The 19989-nt window shown below is 44.9% G+C and overlaps 1 protein-coding gene across 1 annotated transcript; it reads right to left on the bottom strand.

Annotated features, from left to right (window-relative positions):
- Positions 1-2284: 2284 nt before the first annotated feature.
- MEOX1 (mesenchyme homeobox 1) lies at positions 2285-4811 on the bottom strand. The gene is made up of 3 exons (XM_088519846.1): positions 4400-4811; positions 3255-3427; positions 2285-2407 (listed from the first exon to the last, which is right to left on the bottom strand). Exons 1-3 carry the CDS (start codon positions 4809-4811, stop codon positions 2285-2287), a joined length of 708 nt encoding a protein of 235 aa, XP_088375972.1.
- Between the last annotated feature and the right edge of the window lie 15178 nt (positions 4812-19989).

Below are 19989 nucleotides of genomic sequence, written 5' to 3'. Positions count from 1 at the left end.
TGGGAGAGGAATTGATGTAGATTCATTTTGGTTTATGGTGGTAGCCAAGAGACCAACAGGTCTCATCACAAAATAAGCAACTTCTGCAGCCTGCCTGGCCCTAGCTGGAGTAGATGGTGGTTTGATGCACAGCCGGCTTCAGTGCAAAGGGCCTGGGACCTTGGACCTGTGGCATTTCTTGTTTCTGGGAATGGGGCATGCCGGCGCCTCAGCTGGCACCAGAGTTTTTCACAGAAATAGCTTTTTTCTCAGTGTTCATCAAGACTGTCTGTACATGAGCTTTTATTTAAACACCTGGTTTTACGTAACCCGAATAGCAATCGCGCTCTGGTCTGCCTCCTCTCAGCGCTGCTGCCGCAGCAGGGACCTGGCCAGAATCTCCCCTCGGCAAGGTCTCCTCCCGAAATCCCATGTCGTTCTCACACAGTCTGCCTGGGAGGACAATGAGGATGGTGTTTCCTCTCTATGGAGATTATAAGCGAGACAAGCAGGTCTAGCCTAGGGAGAGGACATGCCTATTCTTAACTATTATTTATTAATTAGTAGTAAATGCAGCAGTTATTTAAGCTTATGGAGGTGAGATGTATGCTGGTTGCTCTAGAGAAATTAGTGGACTTTTGCACGTGACAGCGCTGGCCGAGTGGCTGCTCGGAGCAGTCACAGGATTACACCCCTGAAACTTGCCAGATTTACCGGTGTTTGCAACCCTGCTGTGGTCACAGAGCAGAAGATACCTTGTATAATTTTTCACTTCTCAAGTTTCTTTATTTTTAAATCATTTTGCATTAGTGTATACTTCAAAATGCTCAATTTTCATCTATCAAATAGACTGGACATTTTAAAAGACAGAGTAGCATGGAGATTTCTTTTCATATTAGACACAGTAATTCTTAGCTTTTTGAAAAGAATCCAGCACCTTTGTCACAAAAAAACATGTTCATACTAGCTCTTCTGAGGTCTATTACAAAGTGGAACGGCCACAGATAACTTTATGCATGTATCATCCAGATATCTAACTTGATATCAACCATATCTGTGGAGCATTTTGAGTTTTTGAGTTAATGCCCAGTAACAATACCTCGGATTAAGCTGAAATGGATGTATGATATGTATGGTAAGTACAATTGCATGCCACTGATGCAAATAGTGCTTACTGTTCAAGTATTTAAACATGAGTTTCAACAGTCTCAAAACTCATTATGCAATATGTGAAATTCTGTTTTAAAAAGGCAAAATTACATTAGAATACATTAAACAAAAAGACAGAAGAAATAGAAACAGTTATTATGCTTTCCTAAAACTTTGTTACAAACTTAATATAATACAAGTTTTAATTGAAGGGAGAAGATTTTCGAGTGGTAGTGTTTGTAAGAGACCTGGTGGTGCCAGGACAGCTTATTACCTTGCATTGGAAAGTTTTTGTTTTTTCCTGTCATGAAAGAATAGTTTTCCTTCAGTTAAGTAGGCAAAATTGTCTAAAATACAACAGTGGTGGCTACTGTGTTCAGAAGGCTTAATCTTTTCTGTATCTGATGTGGTATTTGGTAATGATTGTTTTGAAAAATATTTGAATTTGAGATTTAGCAATATGGTTTCAGGATAGTTGTGAGCTTGGAAGAAATCTCCTGCCACTTGCCATCAGCAAAGCACCTGTCCTCTGTATTCCTAAGGTGAAAGCCATCTCTTCCATTACAGGCAAGCCGCATTTTGCATTTACAGTTTTGCCTGCACTTTTTTGTTTTCTATCTTCTTGCTTAGCCACGTGTATTTTCCATTCATATTCTATGAAAACTCCGTGACTATCAAAGCATTTATTGCTGTTTTGAAGAAAGGCACAAGGAAAATGCGGCTTGCTGGCTCCAAATGCAGAATGCACAGAATTGACCAGAGAAGGGTTGGATGTGAATATGGCATTGCATTATCACTCATTGAATTCTTTCTTGTGCTGCTGACCTGTATCTTCCAAGCATCTTAGTCTCTAGGCAACGTTATTCCTGCTTTATATTTAGTGTTTTTAGCTAATATTCTGAAGACACACCTGTGGTAGAAAGACAATCCAAACAGTTATATTCGTTCAGACAATAATTAAAGTCATGTCCTTCCTCAGATTTTTTTCCCGTGTTCTTTAAATGTCTCTGCACTTAAAGCATCATTCCCCTTTCAAGGGCCCAGGGCTGCAGGTTTTGCAGGCAAACGCATCTCGCAGCGATGAGGCTGATCAGAGCCACGTGGCATCCACTCTGTGGACAGTCCCCTCTCGATACCCTCCTCGCGGCCGGAAGGGCTATTCGGAGCTGGGAGAGGCAGCAGAGTCCGCATCGTCTGCGTCCTGGTCCTGGGGGGACGCTGGCTGCCCGCCCTTAACGCGCTTCCACTTCATTCTTCTGTTCTGAAACCACACTTTCACCTGGATCGTGGAAAAGGAAATGTTACTAATTGGCTCCATTAAGCTGGGTAGGCAGACCCCACGTATCTATGTGTACATTGATAAATGGATGTTTTGTGGAATTCGGGAGGAAAGGTGGAAGGGGCATCACAAGGTTAACTAAGCCATCTCTCTAACAAGGGCAGGGATTATTCTTTCTGATCTGTTGTAGACATGTATTTCTCCTAGAAACCAGCAAAGGCAGCACAAGTGCTTTGCCCAGGGTCTGTCTCTGTATCAGCGAATCACATCAGTTTAATGGACATGGTACCCCTAAAGGCCTTTTAACAGCCAGGCAAACCAATCTAATGTTTCAGGAATTGTAATTTGCTTTATTTATCTGAGCAATTCCTCTGTTGTTCATTAAGCTTTGATAAGGAAATCCTGGCTATCACAATGGGAGAACAGAAATATCTGTCTCTGCAAGACTGTGTTTTTGTCTTCTCTTGTCCTGTCAAAATAGTACATGACCCAGGAAAGATGCAAGTTATTAATCATATAACATTATCATAACATCATATAACATCCTGGTAACTGAAACCTAACACAATATCTATATGCCATCTGCAAGACATAGGACTTCAGTATGTAGCAAAGACTGGTGAAAAACAACAGCTCAGTAGATATCCTAGTCATTCCTGTCGCTGTAGTTTAGAACCACATTTACTAATTACTTGAGGTAAATTTCAAAGAATACGCTTTGAAAGAATTTAGAGGTTTTGTACTAAAATACTTTTGCAACTGACAAAAGTCCGCCCTTGAGTAATATGTCAGTTTTTATGAGGAAGAAAATGTGAGGGAGCTGGGGAGGTCGGGGTTGGGGAATTACTTGTCTCTCCGTGAGATCCAGGTTTACAGCTATCTCGTATCTCCTGAGCCTTGTCAGATAATTATGGTGGGCAAATTCGGCTTCCAGCTCCCGTAGCTGCTCCTTAGTGAAAGCTGTCCTTTCCTTCCGTGATTTGCTGCTTGTTTCTGGCTTGTTGCTTGAGTTCTGGTTTTCTAAGAGGCAAGCACACATGTGGTGTAATTTGCAGTTACATTGATCAGGGGGAATATGTGTGTTAGAGAGGTCTGATGTAAACCTCAGACAAGCCATTGGCTGCCATTGCTACACTGCGGGTTAGTGAGATGGTAGCTAGTAATGCACGAACCAAGAAAAATTATTTTATTTTGTAGTGTTTGTCTTCAGGTGATTTCAAATTTTTCTTTCTTTATTGGCCTAATAATTTTTGAAGAAGGGCTCTGGGTGCCCAGGAAGGGAAAATTCTCCCATGTGGCCAGAGGCCATGTGTCCCCTTCCAGCACATGGCCAGTGTGTGTCCAGACACATGGCCAGAGCTGCAGGGAGAGCTTGGGAAGCAGTGATAAAAGCGCTGATGGGTTCCCCCATCCGCTTTATTTTGTGTGGGAGAGTAGAAGGTTGTGAGTGGGATGACAGGTAATTCTGTAGCTGTGTGGGGAGCCAGAAGGGCAGAGGTGGGAAGCGGTGGCATCACTTTGGGGTCTTTTTCTGCCCCCCAGGGGAGCTGCTCACATGGCAGCAGCTGCTGCTGGTGGCTTGGGGGCGTTTTGTGTCACAGTGATGGCATCGCTCACGTTGTGCCCACATGCTTATTGTTTTGGGCAGACAAGTGTGAAAAGAAAATGTCAGGGCTGCAGGCAATAAATGGCAAAAGGAGCATTTGTCTTCTTAAAAACAAGCATGTGCTTTGGAATCACCTCCCCTCTCCTGAAGACTAAGGCTGTGGTGACAGCACATCTGCCTCGTGCTGCCCCGGGTTCAGCTACAGCAGGACTTGGAGGAGTCAAGTACAAACACAGGAGATCATCAAAGCAAAAGCAGTTCAGTTTGGATGTTATACCCTGCGTTTCCCTAGGTAAAGAATTACAAAGCGTTTTCTCCATAAGCTTGATTTCTTAACTCCGGACCCAGAGCCCGCACTAGCCCACATCCCCGGTTTTGTGACCTACCTGCGTTTTCCTTTCTCCTCCTGTTCGCCTTTGGCTCGGTGCGGTCCGGAGCGTCGCGCGGCAGCTCGTAGGCGCCCAGCAGGCCGGGGCTGCCGCCGTGGGGCTCCGCCAGCGCTGGCTGCAGGCGCCGCGCGGCCTCGGGGGCTGCCGGCTGCCAGCCCGAGCGCTGCGGAGGGGGACGCGGCTCCGGCGCCGCCGGCTGCTCCCGCGGGAAGCCGTGGGGAGCCGCTGCCAGGCAGGAGGCTGCGAAGTCGCAGTACGGAGCGAAGTCCGGCTTGGGGTGGAAGGAGAAGGGCCCCGGGGGGCCGAGCCCCGCGGCGGGGGCGGCATCGGCGCGGGTGCCCCGCAGGCAGCCCCAGAGCGGCGCGGGCGCCGGGGCGCTCCGCATGCAGCTGCTGCTGGGGGGCTCCATCCCCTCGTCCCGCCGCTGGCCTCGAGACCCGCGCGGCCGCCGCGAGAATCGGTCTCACAGAAAATAGAAATCCGATTGCTCCCTAAAAAGCAGTTTGTTCGTGAGCTTTATGCTGTTGCAAACTTGCTACTTTGGGAGCTCTTCTAAACATCCTCATCGTCCTGTCTGGAAAACCATGAGGAGATCCGTGCCATGATCACCCTGGAGCGCTTCCCAAGGCCTAGGGCTTTCTTCCTAGTGGGGTGCTGGACATGGGTGAAACTTTTTAAATCCCGTGCCGAGGGGAGAGCGACAAGTTTGTGAAGTGAAACGTGAGCAAGGGAGGGAGGGGTTAATCTGCCTACACCGAGTCCCTCCAACCAAAGCGGAGCAGGCACCTATTAATCATCCGAAACCTTATATGCACATCTAATGGGATTTGCAGATGGAGGCTTTTAAAGAAACATTGTCTGTATTTTTTTTTTTTTTGTAAAGGAAAAGAGCAGCACACACACAAAAATAGTTTGTTTCCCTCTAGCACTGTGATTTTTTTTTATTGTACTGTTAAAAAAAATCCCCAAGGTTTGGATTTGGAAAAAAGCCCTAAACCAGACACATAATTCAGCAGATAAGAAACTCTAAGAACTAAAATGGGAAATAATAGCAAGAGAGGACTTCAAAGATTTTATTTAATTTAAGATCCAATTGTAAATTTTTTAAATAATACAAGTTCTGGTTCATGCACGTGCACAAAGTTGTGGGTGACCGTTTTTGTTAGCTTTATAACATAGGTGATTTTGCTGATTGCTGAAGCTTGCTCCCACTGGCATCCTTCCCGTACTTCGAAGGACTTTTCAATATGCCACTCCTTCCTGTACAGAAATCTTCTGCTTTCCTGTCAACAGGAGATATTAGTTTTCATCTTTTGCTGAAAGTTTTACAGGTTTCCTAACAGAAAGCAGATTCTTAGATCCCGGAGCCTGGCTCCTGTTTCGGCAGGGGTGGCAGCTGGGGACACCCCATGTCCTGCTCAAGAGTCCTGCTGGTTCTCCCGAGGTGGTTTTACCTGCTTTCATGGGTGCTTGGGTACACGTGTTCCTCGTTTCTGTAGTCTTTTTGCAGCTCTTCACAGCACTTATTCCTCTACATTGCTATATTGTGAAAAGTCACTTAGCTGTAAGCCCCAAAAAGGGATGGTTTTAAATAACATGTGAGAAAATGAACAGAGATCTGTCGTTCTTACGGGCTGCTCGTCACAGAAAGCACTGTCTTGTCTTGTTCTGATTCTTGCTTTGGTCCTGCAGCTTTTTGGACTCGAGGATGTGGTGGTGGGGATTTTTATGGGAGTTCTATCATCCTACAAATGAGTTGAAAAAAGCAGTAAGGAGTTAGTGAGACACACATTTCGTTTCTCATGGAAACAGCAAGACTGTGTCATGGACTATGTTGGTGCAGACTGACCTGGAGACCCCAGTTCTTCCAGGGGTATCCGTAGTAATTTAGAGCTTTTGCTTGCTCCGTACACCTCCGAGTTATACTGTGTCAAGGAATGGTGAAGGTGGGGGAGTGTGGGCTTATCCCGATCTGGGTCTTAATGCTTGGCCTTCTCCAAGAGATCAAATGGACTTAGTGCTGATCTTTCTGAACGGGAACATCAAATTCTGCTCTATTTTCACATGATTCCTGACCGTCCTGCAAAACACTCAACACCAACCCTTAGGTTCACAGTTGGAAAGTCACACGAGGCCGGAGCGAGGGATCTGGGCGTTAGGAATGGCTCGACTCCTGCACATCACTTGGTGTTCTAAGTTAAACTGCTTTGCCCCTGTTTTCCCAATGGAGCTGTCAGTGTTGTTCTGCTGACTTCAGACGTGGGAAAGGGAGCTGGCATGCGCTTCCCAAATGTGAGAACTGCAGGTCCCGCATTGCTCCAGCACCCTCTGCAGCTGGGGCCATCATTCAGTTGCTCAGCAGGGGCCTGTTTGCCCTCAGCAGCTTCCTGACACTTCATTCCTGAAATGAGAAAGAACAACAACTCTCCCCTCTTGCTAAAACCCATTTGTTAGATGAGGCAGCCACCTTTAACCTTCCTAAAGTCAACATCCCTTCAGTCAAGCATTGTGCTTGGACAGAAAGGATGCAATGCATAGAGACTTTTTTTTTTTTTTAATAATGAAGGTTGATTTTGGAGGCTAGAAAGTGGGTATTTGTCTCCAAACTTTGCGAAGATGACAGGAGAAGGAGGCTGTGCCACATCTTCATCTCCTTTTTCTGGCAAGGCAATTTTCTGCTTCTTAATAAAAACCTGAACCATCTCATGCCACACAAATGTAGCCCTCTTCCAAATTACCTTTGTGCTTATATTGTATTGTGGCCTACAGGGGCTCTCTGGGACAGGAACTCTGGTCCCACAGTGCTTTATCGGCTCCTGACCTAGCCTAATGCAGTCTGGAGCTTTTGCATCTGAAATTCAATGTGATTTCTTGGATTAAAATCTTTGTTCTGATTGCAGGACAAAGAAAGTTTTAGCCTGACAAGAGAGAAAGGTACATTAGGGGTTCTTCTCATCAGCAAGCTAAGAAAAAATTACAATATTAGCATAGAGAAAATTAGACAGGGAAGGTCATTCTGAAACTTTATTAGCAACTATTTTGCAAAAAGCAAGCAAGCAAACAACAACAACAAAACCCCAGCCAGTTGTGTTTTTACTAACTTCAGGAAGCTGCTGCTTAAGCTGCAGAAATTTAAGAAGGAAAAATTTTATTTGGTAACTGTCTCCCCCAGGTAATTCATTGTTCTCTCCCAAACATTTTTCTAGCATATTACATAGCCCACTAAGTGTTCCAGTTTCAGTCTCCCAATTTTTCTTCCGGTAAGACAATTCTTCACTCTTTCCCAGTGTCCTGAGTCAGTTCTAGACACAGCTTTTATTGACCCTATCTTGTTGCTTTGAGTCATAGCGCATGGGCCCTGCATAGGTGGAGAGCAATTATTAAGCAGGTTTTAAAATTTTGTAGCACTTACGATAAGCACAAGCCAGATTATGATTAAACACAAACCAGAGGAATGTTCATCTTTCTTCAGAGTCAATCCCGTAGCCTCTCTGTCACCACTGTAGTGCTCTGACCTCTCCACAGAGAGATTGTCATTTGGAAATGACGATCCAAATGGAGAGGAAATCTGCATGGTAGGTTGGGTAACGAGGACGCACGGAGAGCGGGGTGCGTGGTGGGGCAAGCAGAAAGACCTGGGAGCCGGGGGGCTGTTCCAGGGCTGAGCTGGACCAGGGAGCGGGCTGCAGGGAGGTGAGGAGATGGGCACGAGTCGTGAGCAGCGCTGGAAGGAAGCGCCGAGCCCAGAGACGGGCCCTTGGGGACCATCACTCATTTTAATAGTTTCCTCAGCATCCTGAAGAAATAAAAGGATAGAAAAAGCGTAAAGCTGAGGCTAATAGATGCAATGTACCTAGAAGGGAAAAAATGATCTCTTACCAATAAAAGTTAAATAGCAATGTGGTTAAATAGCTATGTTAAAGGACATTAGATATTGGGCACAATGTCAGGAAACATTAACTTGCATTTTGCTGCAATCCCATGTGGCAAATTAGTCCAGTTTAAAAGCCATATATTTGCAGCAAATCAGTACTAGGTTATTGAGGATTTTGGAAAGGAGATGGCGAGACTGAGGAAGTCTATTGCTTCCCAAGCAAAAGAAGCTATTTTTGTAATAGTGGTATCATATTTATATGATATATTTATGCTTTTTTTCCCTGGACTTCCAGGAAGAGGATATATTTGGACAGAAACTATTATCTTCTGCCTATTTACTCTTCATTGTAGTGAGTCACTTAAATCTATTAAATCTAATATTCTTCTAACAAACTTTTGTTCATAGTTTTCAAATAGATTGAAATGATTTTTCTGAATGTTTTACCCTTTCTCTTTTTCAAAGGTATTTGTACATTTTGTGTTTCTTAATTTATCTATTCTAAAAGAGATCAAAGAAGTATGTGTGATAACATGCCCATTCTGCATGTGTTTTTTGAAAGAAGTCTATCCCTCTTCTGCTGCCTTAATTTTCACTTTCCTTAGGTTTTTCAGGGTTTTCACTAGATTATTAAAGGCAGCTCTATGGCTTCATCAGTCTGACTCCCTGTAAGATCAGTGGGTGCTCATACAATCTTCATTATTCAGCAAGAATTGTACAGTAAAACCACGGTGCAGAAGTATTAAGGCTTTTTTTTTTTTGTCATAGACTTCCTCCAGCAGCCACATCTGATACCCTTCCTGAGCACTAGTGTCAGGCTTGCCCTGCGCAGAGGAGATGGCATCACTGCTGCAGGAAGTCTAGTTTGATTATAATGTTTCTCTTAGCACTAAGTCAATATTTCTGGTATTAATTAAATTTGATGGCTCCACAGCAATGGGAAAAAAACAAACCAAAACAAACTGTTTCAGGTACAGGAAACATCAGGATGTATTCAGAGACACTTTTATGATAATTTATCTTTGGACAGAGAATAGTAGAAGCAAAAAGAGTAGAAGTAAGTGGTGGTTAGTTTCAAGTTTTTGAGACACAGTAAGTGAAAAATCACTGTCTGGAAACCGCATAATCATGTAACTTGATTTTTATTTTAATCTATTTTGTTTGAAAGATCACTTTCTTGTTGCTGCTTTATTACCACGTTCACAACAATGAGTAGATTTACAAATGAAAGAATTGCAGGCAAATGAGATTGGACAATGGTTACCTGGATTCAGGAGTACGATCCCAGGAAGTACTCAGCTGCATCTGCAGGAATTGCACTGAATAAGGGAGTGCCAGCTCTATCTGATCATTTCTCAGCTTGTTTTTTTCCTGTACTTCTGCTACACGAGGATATTCCTGTGCCAGTGTAAAAACACCTGCAGCAATCTCTGCAAGACACACAGATGTTCAAAGAAATGAAATTTGCAGAAGGCAAGTAAGCTGATAGTGATATTTTCTGAGCTCTGGAGAAAGAGCCTCTGTAGGAAAAGCAGTCAGTATCTCTCACTTCTGAAAACTGGCATAGAACTCTTGCAAAATTTTGAGGAGCTCCTGTCATTGAAGCTAGGAGAGCAGACACAGCAAGGGCAAGGATGAGTAGAAGGGAGCATGTTTTTCTGTAGCCTGGGTCTGTCCCCAGTTAGTAGGGCATTTATATCCTTCTTTTTACTGTTAAGAAATGCTTATGAGTAAAAATAAGAAAAAAGTATATGTGTGTGTCTGTCTTAAGACACAGCAATTGCAGAAAGCAAAGTCTTCAGCTGTTCCTAGGTGCTGGACCTAGGTGCTAAGAGATGAAAGATGTCTGCTAGCAAGTCTAAACACGCACTTTTGTATTCTTGTCTCTTCTTTCAATCTCTTTCTGCGTTTAAGGCCTAGTGCTATGTGAAGATAAGGCATCTCTTTCCCCTTTAAAGTTATATAAGCAAGCAGTGTCTCAGCTACAATATTCATTCTTAAGACAGGAAAGACCAGTTGCCAAAAACTTTATTAAATCTTTTTTTAACATACTTGCTCCTGTCCTTACATAATCCATGCTGTTGTGGCTGTTTCATGAAGAAGTGAGGGCCCTGAAATATGCACAAGGCACCAGAAGCTTTTTATTAAATCTAGAATGTTGTTTTATTATCGGCAATGAAAGTGTTAAAGAGTTTGACAGGCAATTTTTTTTTCTTGCAAAACACAAACTTAGCTCAGCTTTTGGCAGATTTTAAGACTCATCTGCTGTTTTCATCAGACCACACTAAAGAAACAGGAACCCCATTGTCCCCAAGGAGCAGATAGAAACAGAGCAGTCCACCTATTCAAGCTGTTCTTTTGCGGGTATGGATTAGCAACCTACATTTAGTCCTTAGTGCATGGTGCCTGCATTTTGAGGTTGGACAGAGTCTCACCTTTTCATTTCGATTTTGTGTTATAAGAATGCCATATATGTCTAGAGATCCTTTTAAAAAATGCCAACTGATGACCTTTTTATTTTATTTATTTATTTGCTAAGACTACCTCGCTACTTTCCTGGAAAGCATGCTTTTCTACTGTTGCTGTGTTGCATCATCTCCTTCACAGAAGTAATACAACTAAATTGAACTAAAGCTGAAATAATTACAACTAAAAACTACATGAAAATTCTGGAAGGGATTTCTGGAAGAGTGGAATGGATGAGTGCCAAATGACCATTATGGGCATTGCAACCAGGTAAATTGAAAATATATGTATCATAGTATTCTTTAAAAAATGTTATCACTTGGAATATTGTCATAGCATTTTTAGAGTGTAGATGGGATCCTGGTGTTCGAGGTGTTCCCAGACCCGCTGCTCTTGAGGAATCACTTATCTGTGATAGAGCAACTCCCTCTTCTGGGGTGCATTGTACATGCACCTTATTTGCTTTCCATTTAGTTGTGTACCCAGTCCACCCTGGTTTAGAAATATGATAATTTAAGCCCATTAGGAGCAAACTCAGCTGGCCCATCAGCTTGTGCACCAAGAAAAGTGGCAGGAGGTGGCCAAGAGAATGGCCAACTGCCTGCTCAGCTCCCTTTGCCATGAAGGCTGCGGACTGTATTCTCCATGCTGGAGTTCTTGGGAATCTGTTCTCCAAGATGCTTTCTGAATGCGCCATTTTAAAGGAAATTCAGAGGAAGTTTTCCATATCTACATCATGAAAAGACTGGGTTTTTTCTCATATTTTAGGCTCTTCTGCAACCTATCTTCTTATATGGAGAATGTTTTATGCTTTTAGAGAGATAAAGACTGAGAAAAATGGCTTAAAAGAGAAAGGAAAATTAAGGTGTTGATATGATGGGTATGACATTGATGGCAAAAACCTTTAAAACTGTAACAAGAGACAATTTTTTTTTAATAAGATTTGAGATATTTATGTAGTTCTGTGCAAAAAAAAAGATAGAATAAAATGCTAGTGCTTTGCACCTAGCATCAGTAATCTATTCATGCTGAGCAGGGCCTGGATTTGTGTATATAGCAAGGTTGGAGATCTGCAGGCATCAGGATTGTGTTGCGTGATGTACATCATATACCCGTCAATTTTCCATTAAGCTTCTTTTCTTCCTTGTCTTTCTACATAACCACTTTTCTAATAAGTGCTTGAGGAAAAAAAAATTAAAACAGGTGAATTAAGCATGTTTTTATCTTTGGCTAAGTAAGTGTTTCAGAATTTTGTAAAGCCGCCTGGATTTTGCACCAGTAGGTGGAGACTCCTACCAACAAACCTTGGCAAAACTACCCCCAGCTTCAACAACAGAGGTGCAGCCCAGGTTGCAATAAAATGCAGCAACTCCCCCACAAACACCGCAAAACATCGGCCAGGAAGGTTCGTGCTTCCCTATTTTTTGCGGATAGAACTCGCTTGCTCCAGGGCGGCTGCTGCCGGGGGCAGCCCCCGCGGCACAGGAGCATCTCGGTGCCCTTGCAGCAGGCAGGGCTGAGTCTGCTTCCCGTGAGGGCACCAAGGTCCACGCAGAGTGCATGGAGCCGCTGCTAAATTCCCAGTGGTAGAGGGATTTGGGGGGAAAGGCGAGTGCCTCACTGTGTGTTTGCAGGAGCAGGTTGGACCCTCTGCACCAACATTACCCAGATCAGAGGGGACCTGGGTGCGGGTGCAACGCGTGGTGCTCACACGGGAAGTGTCCAGGCCCGTCCAGGGAGCGGTGGAAGGCCCAGCCTGGCATGGACCACACCACATTCTTCAGGACACGCTCCCATTTGCAGTCACATCCCTTCAGGAAATGGCAGTGCAGCTCCAGTGAGGCAGCTCCTGCATTCCTGTAACCAGGAACGTCAGGAGGAAGGTCTTCAGCAATTTGCAGCACTCAAGTCCCCTGCCATTTCCAACAGCTGCCCCATGCCTGTGGCTTTACTTGTTTTCATTTTATGTTTACAGCTTATACACTCCAACCCCCTCCAGCAAATTATGAGCATGTTTGCCAGGTCCTGGTCTGGGGCCAAGGGGACAAACTATTTTTTTCTCACTGCTGGGCTGCTGCCACAGTGGCAGAGCTGTCTGAGGAGCAGGGTAGTTGCTAGAAGGTGACCACGACAGTCACTCCTGCGGTTCATTGCTCGAGGACAGCGAGGCACCATGGTTCCTGCTGTGACTCAGGATGTAAGCGTTATGGTTTCAGGGGGAAACATGGGTTTTCACTTTTCCTTGGGTGCTATAGGTTAATTCTGTTTAGTTCCCCTTATGAAAAACTTGTGAAATGTTTCTAGGACTTTCTAGTGTCAAAGAGTCAGCTCCGAAATCCCCCTTCCTCGACCCAAGGGACAGAGCCAGCAATGAGGAGAAACGTGTCCAGGAGCAGGTGAACCAAGGACAGCCAAGGAGGCAGGAATAGCCTGAGCAGGAGTGCATAAACAGGCAAGAAAAGCAAACACTTTGAAAAGCCTGGAGTGGAGCTAGGCTGGCTTTCATTCCTTCAGGATTTGCCACAGATAAATTGCATCAGATGTTGCCATAATGCTCCAAATGTAATAGTGCATATAAAGGACCTCCGAATAGAGGTATCAATACAGCTCTCAGGAAGCTTCATTAGCTTTAGTGCCAAGGTGACTGGTCCAACCACGGGGGTGGCTGGCAGGGCCGCTGCTTTTCAACACTTTCTCTTCCACCCGGCCCAGAGGGCTCCCCAAGTCCCAGGCTGCCTTTAGGACTTTTCTTCTTCTTTATGGAAAACCGCTTCTTGCGCAAAGAGCCCGCGCTGCTCCCTGGGGAGGCCCCAGGTCCTGTCCCGCCAGCTCCATGGAAATCCATCGGGATTCCCGCCAGCCGGCTCCCTCTTTGTCCTGCCGCAGCAGCGCCGCGGTTGCCACGACAGTCGCTAGCAGGGCAAAAATGCGAAGGTGAGGAGCCTGCAGGTTGAAGGGGGCGTCATGTGGGGCTTGATTGATGGAAAAGTGGTTTTTAGCTTGCTAAGAAAGCAGCTCCTCTGCTCACCCCTCGCTGGGTTCCCAGGGCCCCTGGCCCTCTGGCGAGTGAGGAGGTATTTGCCCAAAAGCTGTGGGAACGAAGACTTATCTGAAGAAAAAAAAAAAAAAAAAAAAGGGAATTCTTCCATTTCTCTCTAAGGGTACCACACTGAAATCAAACTAAAACAAACAAACAAACAAAAAAACAGAAAGAAAGAAAAAGAAGAAAGGAAGGGAGGGAGGAAAAAGGAGCTACTGATCCATTTGCTCCAAAGTACACATTGCACCAAAAATATTTACAGCTAGAAGTATATATTGCTACTGGCGGGTTTATACCCTCGACGTTGCTTTTTCTGTCTCTGTCATATGTTAGAATATGCTCAAAGGTCAAAGGCCTGTCTTACTTTTGTATAGAGTAGCATGCTAATAAAATAGAGATTAATAAGCTACATTATAGACAAACTTATCGGGTTGGATTTGGAGAAGGTGTTGTTATGCTGCAACTATAATTATTTGCAAAAATACTTGCTGTAATTAGCAAACCTGCCGTTCCCTGATGGAAGCCAACAGGCAATGGCAGAATAGCAAGAATCACTGGAAATGAAATAATTTAACTGGATTTTTATGTCTATAGCAGATTAATTTTCAGGTGAACACGTGTCATTCAAAAGGCAGAATGCAGCTTATAGGTGTATAGTCTAGTATTCCTGTTACAAACTACTGCAGTTCCTAGAAAGAAGGACGAGGAGAGAGCGTCAGAAGAAATACTTTTATAATGCTTTCTTCGTCTTTGCTTGTATTGTTTCAGCCCTGCAAAAACATGCCAGGAATTCAGGTCAGGAAACGGTGGGGAACAAATGTCAAAAATGTGTGTTACGCCTGTGATTAAATACATACTGAATATACAGCTGGAGTCAAGTTATCAGTACACAGCATTGATAGTTCCTCCCTTTACTTCATGTCAATCATAAATCAAGGTTTGTAGACATGAATGACACAGATAATGAAAGGTGCAATTTTGGGCTTGGGAGGAAGTGTGATTTGGTCAGAAACGGTGAGGACCAGGGGCACAGTGGAACGTCTGTTGTTGCATGGCCCCCGCGGCGCTGCAGGCGACTCATTTCCAGCGGGTTTTGTGCTCCCTGCGCGGGACCAGGGTGTCCAGGCACGGCCGGGGCCGCGTCCAGCCCCGGGGCCACCGCCGGGACAGGGACCTGCCGCGCGGCCCCGAATTCCTGCAGCTCCGGACGGGCCCTCTGCGAAACGCGAGTAGGAAGTGGCCAAAACTTAAATCCCGCTGGCATAAACCTTCGCGCTTTATTTTAAGACAGGATCTATTTTAATGTGGGCTAGGTCAAATTAGCCATCGCCACTTATTTGTTATGAAAAAACAGAATTCTAATTAGGCTGATTTGAACCCCCCCCCACCCCCCGACTGGATTGGGAATTAGGGTACTAGTTGTACTAGTAATTATGGTTTACCGTGAAATTACCCCCTCTTCGCCATTCCCCCCAACCAGCAAATTAGCCATAGCCAGAATTATATTTATCGCCTGGCCCTGCGCAGCAGAGACTTTGCAATAAATACAAACAGCCCAGGAAGCGAGTGCACGCGGTGCCAGCACCGCAATTAGGGTGCGACGAGCGGCCCTGGGGCCGGGTGGGCAGAGCCTGGCGCCACCGGCGCCTCTGGGGACCCTGGTGGCAGGACCAGCCCCGGCGTGCCGGCATCTCCCAAATCCTGCTTTCCATTCGGTGCTTTGACGGCTGACTGTTGCAGCTGGGTTTGCAAAGGATCGGTTAGAGAGTGTGCATTACGCATTGCTGCATATCTACACTGGAAATGGACATTCATTCATTTATTTATTTATTCTGGTGAAGTAGCTTTGCCTCATCCAGTGTGCAGCAATGCTAAACATTTGTTTTTCAGCTAGTTTAGCCATCCAGATATGCATAAACATACTGAATTTCCTTCAGAACATGAGAAATTGTTCCTAATTTAGAGCCAAAATGTTGAATTGCTTTTAAGCACACAGACTTGTCTGGTTTATAAATTCCTGCATCTTGATGATCTTTAGCTCAGTGTTGGCACAGTTGTGAAGTACCTCTCACTGAAGACCACGTTCTCACACAAAGACCCAGTCCTGTGCCCCCACGTACACATGAGGCTGGGGGGGAGGATGGGGGTGTTGTTAAGTGTGGTAGATACTGCTGTGTTTGCTAGTGCATGTGATGCAGAACAGGGTTTTCCACATGGAGCTTTTGCTCAAGCTCTGCCATGGGGATTCTGTTTGGGCAGCGAGCAGCCCAAAGCCCCTGGACTCTCTGGGGAGCTGTGGATTCGGCCCAGGCAGATGCGTGAGACGCTGTGACCTGCACCACTGACCCGGTGCCCGTCTCTCCCACCCAACCTGCTGGTACCAAACAGCCCCTCTCATCCTCCCTGTTGTCTTCATTGGCTGCAAAATGAGCACCAGCAGGACCGACCGCGGAGGGCCAAATGCTCTGCCCACAGCTTCATCCCCATACCTGATTCCCTGCAGATGTTGGGAGCAAAAGTATGTTGCAAAGAGGCATTTTGTTCCTCTGCTGCCCAAGCAGTGGTGTAACAGGCAAATTCACTGATGGTTTAGATACATGTTTTGGGAAAATCAGATTTCATCTTCAGAATGGGCAGGGGGTGTTCTTTTCTAGAAATCAATTTATTTCTTTTAATAGCAGAGAATCTCCTAAGAAGACTTAAGGCTTAATTTTCCACTTTGCATAGTTGTCATTGCTGATCCTGCAAAGGGCTGGTGATGAATGCACTTACAAGACAGACTGTAGAACCTAGTGCATGCTGAATGGTAGTATAGACATTTAAATTGCAATTACTAAGACACTTGCCCTTAAATAGAAACAAATTTAGAAAAATAATAAATTTAACTCCATTAGATTTCCAGAATACTTAATTCAAGCTTAATTCAAGATCCATTGAGCAAGAGCAAGCTGTCAGTATAATAATTTGCCTCCCTCTCTTGCTCTTTTGAGCAAGAAGAATCTAGGACACAGACAGCACAAAATAGAACATTTGTATCATAATAATTCAAACTGCATATTTAAGTCAGACAAATGAAAAAAATAGCCTCCAGCCCACACATTGTGGCCTGGCACAGAGTAGCATCCAAAGATGAATGCAGTTGATGAGATTAATTTGTTGGGCCCGTATTTATCACCTGCCGGCCGAGGCTGCGCGCGCTATGAGCTCATTTCCTGGTGCATGCACAACGTGCTATTTCGGCCTGGCTCCAGCCAAACACGACAATTTGCTGCGGCCAGAAGGGACCAGAATTACAACTCTATCATGTTATTAAAATACTCTTATAGTGCCTGCAGCCATTTGACCCCCAACTATTAGCTCTAGCATGGGCTACTGCTAAGGATGGCATGTGAAGGTCTCTGTTTAGTCCATCTTATACCTTTCTCTTTGGTCCCTTTGCACATTTAATATGAGAAATCCTCAGGCCCTGGGGCAGGATTTTCTTATTTGCACTTATCTGTATGCTGAAATCTGCTTGACCATATTACGCTTTTCATGGGATCTTACTGCAATGAACAGTTTAGCTGCATGTGAAAGCAGTGCAACAAGGAACAGATCCAGGATGCTCAGCATGGCACAACTGCCACATCCCAAAATCTGCTTAACTATCTCTGTGATGAAGTGTGAGCTGGACTATACCAGTGGCCTTAGCAGCTATTTCTTATAAAACGCCAACAAAGAATCAAAGCATGCACAGTTCAGAAGTTTCCCTGCTTGACTGCTGGAAATTAAAACTTGTTTGGTAGCCGAGTCCTGCCAGTTGCTGTTAAGGCAGGTGCAAAATGGCAATCTGATTGCAATGCAAGGTGAACAGCGCTCATGCAGTGAGTGACTTCGCATCTGACTAGGTGCTATGAAATTAGGAGGTTGCTGTAATGAAGCTCATATTGCCTCATCATCTGACCGCAATATTCTCCTAATATCACAACGGTCTGTCTGTGCATTTCTCTTTTCCTGAAATGCTCCTCCTTGACGCATATTTGAAATCTAGTAGTAAATGCTCGTATTGTTAATTCAGTAATTAAACTCTCTGCAACAATTTTAACTAAGGCTGACTGTACCCAGGCTCATGTGGGGCTCGTGATGTTTCCGTTTTGCAGGGCACAGGTAGCTGCACGGCCCCGGGAGCAGGATGGGAGCTGCAGCTCCGCGCTGCAGGAGGACAACGCGGTGACCGACAGCAGTAAGTGCGGAGCCTGAGCGGTTCCTCGGCGCAGGGTCCCCGCCGCCTGCTCGGGTGATGACAAATGACAAGACGTGGACAGCTCTTAATTAACTGGGCTGGTGCGGAGGGCCCCTGGCATGCCCTTGGCCCTGGAATGAGACCGTGGCCCCCACGGCATTCCCGGGTGCGACGGAGGCTGGGCCGAAGCATCGCCGCATCCCTGCGCGGAGCGGCCCCGCGCGCTGCCGTGCCGGTGGGAGCTGCAGTAATTAAACCACAGCATCCCTGCGGGGGAAAGGCTGCTTCTGCGCTGTTCCCAACAACCTTTTTAGTCCCACAAACTGTTAAGTGATTATAAAGGGATTTTCTCAGCCTGCTCTAACTGTGGATCAAAGGCAAAAGTGCCTCTTCCTTGTCAGCAGTTAGACTTCAGTAGACGAGGCACCGTGTGTGCCAAGGATGCCTGAGCAAAACGGCCCCGGTGCAGGCGCTTACACTCCCAAATCTGAAGCCTCCTAGGATATTACACTTATTTTTATGTTTGAAAGTCAGTTGTCAAGCATTTACTTCTTTGAGGCCTGAGGGCTCTTGGTTTTTCTTGGAGAAATAATGGGAATCTGGTCCACGGAATTTATGCAATGATTTGGCTGCAGCACACACGTGCTGGGAGAGCAGGTGACAGCAGCCAGGACTGCAGCCACCGGCAGCACCCGCTGCAGCACTCGGTGCAGGACTCGTCCCATTCTTGCCTTCCCTGGTTATGCAGATAATGCTTTTACAATGATGCAGTGTTTTTCCAAATTAGCTTTAATGGATACATGAACTTTTCTCTTCCACAAACATATAGCAGGTATGAGAGAAACCACATGTATCTGTGCGGTCCGAGTCAGCTACCAGCGCGCACAGGAGGAGCCATTTGTGGCAAAGTTGTGAGAGCTGCCAAGGGGTTTGTGACTGAGCACTTTCAAAGAGCAGCAATGAGTTTGCACCTCAAAATATGCATTTTAATAGGAAAAGAACAATGCCTGAATAGGGAGGCTTGGAAACAGTCACTGTGTGAAAAATAAAATGACATCTACAGCAGATAATGCACAAAAATGTGTGGTGGTGCAGAGACAAGGGTGAAAGAAAGTGGCAGCTAAATAATTGCTTCCCCAACAGCACCAGCCTTTCCAAGATCCCTAGGGCACTCTCCCGAAGAAAGAGAGAGTACAAAGGTGCTTATTGGCTCTTTTAGAAAAACAAATTCAGCTTTATCATTTTAATCATTAAAAAAAATCCAGTGTTTTTAAAAACTAAAACTGGAAAACAAAAATGTAACAGAGAAAAAAAACCCTACTATGTAATAAAATGAAAAAAAAAAAAAAAGAGAGAGATGTTAACTTTCTCTCCTTCCAGTGATGTTTTCCTGACTCATAACTCACTCTACAATTAAATCCTGTAAGCCCTCAGGCTGCTGCTGGCATGAAATACTCTCATAAAGGACACTATGTGACTTTCACAGCCTGAGGCTCTGGCTTTCTTGGAAATACCATGATGTTTGACCTGTTTATTCTGTTGTTAATTTATTTTTTATACTATGCAGCTCTAGCTGCCTTCGCTGAGCCAGGTTTTTTTAGCCCCATCCAGGAAGAACTTGTTGCCTGAAAGTTTTAAAATGTGTCTGCAGGCTGCATGGACCAGCTTCTGTGTGCAGTATAACTTATGGGTGTAATATAACTACAGAGAGTGACTGCCTTACATAGCTGTTATTTTCACAGATAAGGATTGCAACCTCCGTGATTAACAACCTTTAACATCTCCCAACTACTTTCAAGTCTTTCATATTTGTCTGCTTGCCCAGAATTAAAAGGAATTTTTAATAGCTGCAACATCTTGATGTTTGGGACAGAATGAAAAATGCAGAAACCAGTGTGTTCCCACTTGCTGAGGCATTTTGCAAGATTTCTGAATGTTCCCTTTGAGCCTGAGTGGTATTGAAGGGGTTTTGAAGCTGAACGGAG

The sequence above is a fragment of the Tinamus guttatus genome, unplaced genomic scaffold, assembly GCF_059628265.1.
Source record: "Tinamus guttatus ecotype Peru unplaced genomic scaffold, ASM5962826v1 Tinamus_guttatus_pri_ptg000075l, whole genome shotgun sequence".
NCBI lineage: Eukaryota > Metazoa > Chordata > Aves > Tinamiformes > Tinamidae > Tinamus > Tinamus guttatus.
Note: the sequence above shows the minus strand (reverse complement) of the source record. Positions and strands in the feature narration are given on the sequence as shown.

Excerpts from the sequence above, each read along its gene's own strand:
- MEOX1 (XM_088519846.1), bottom strand. The coding sequence starts at position 4,811 with ATGGAGCCCCCCAGCAGCAGCTGCATGCGGAGCGCCCCGGCGCCCGCG. Across the intron at positions 3,428-4,399 it reads GAGGAGAAAGGAAAACGCAG|AAAACCAGAACTCAAGCAAC; the intron begins GTAGGTCACAAA and ends CTTGCCTCTTAG. Across the intron at positions 2,408-3,254 it reads TGGATCTCACGGAGAGACAA|GTGAAAGTGTGGTTTCAGAA; the intron begins GTAATTCCCCAA and ends TCCACGATCCAG.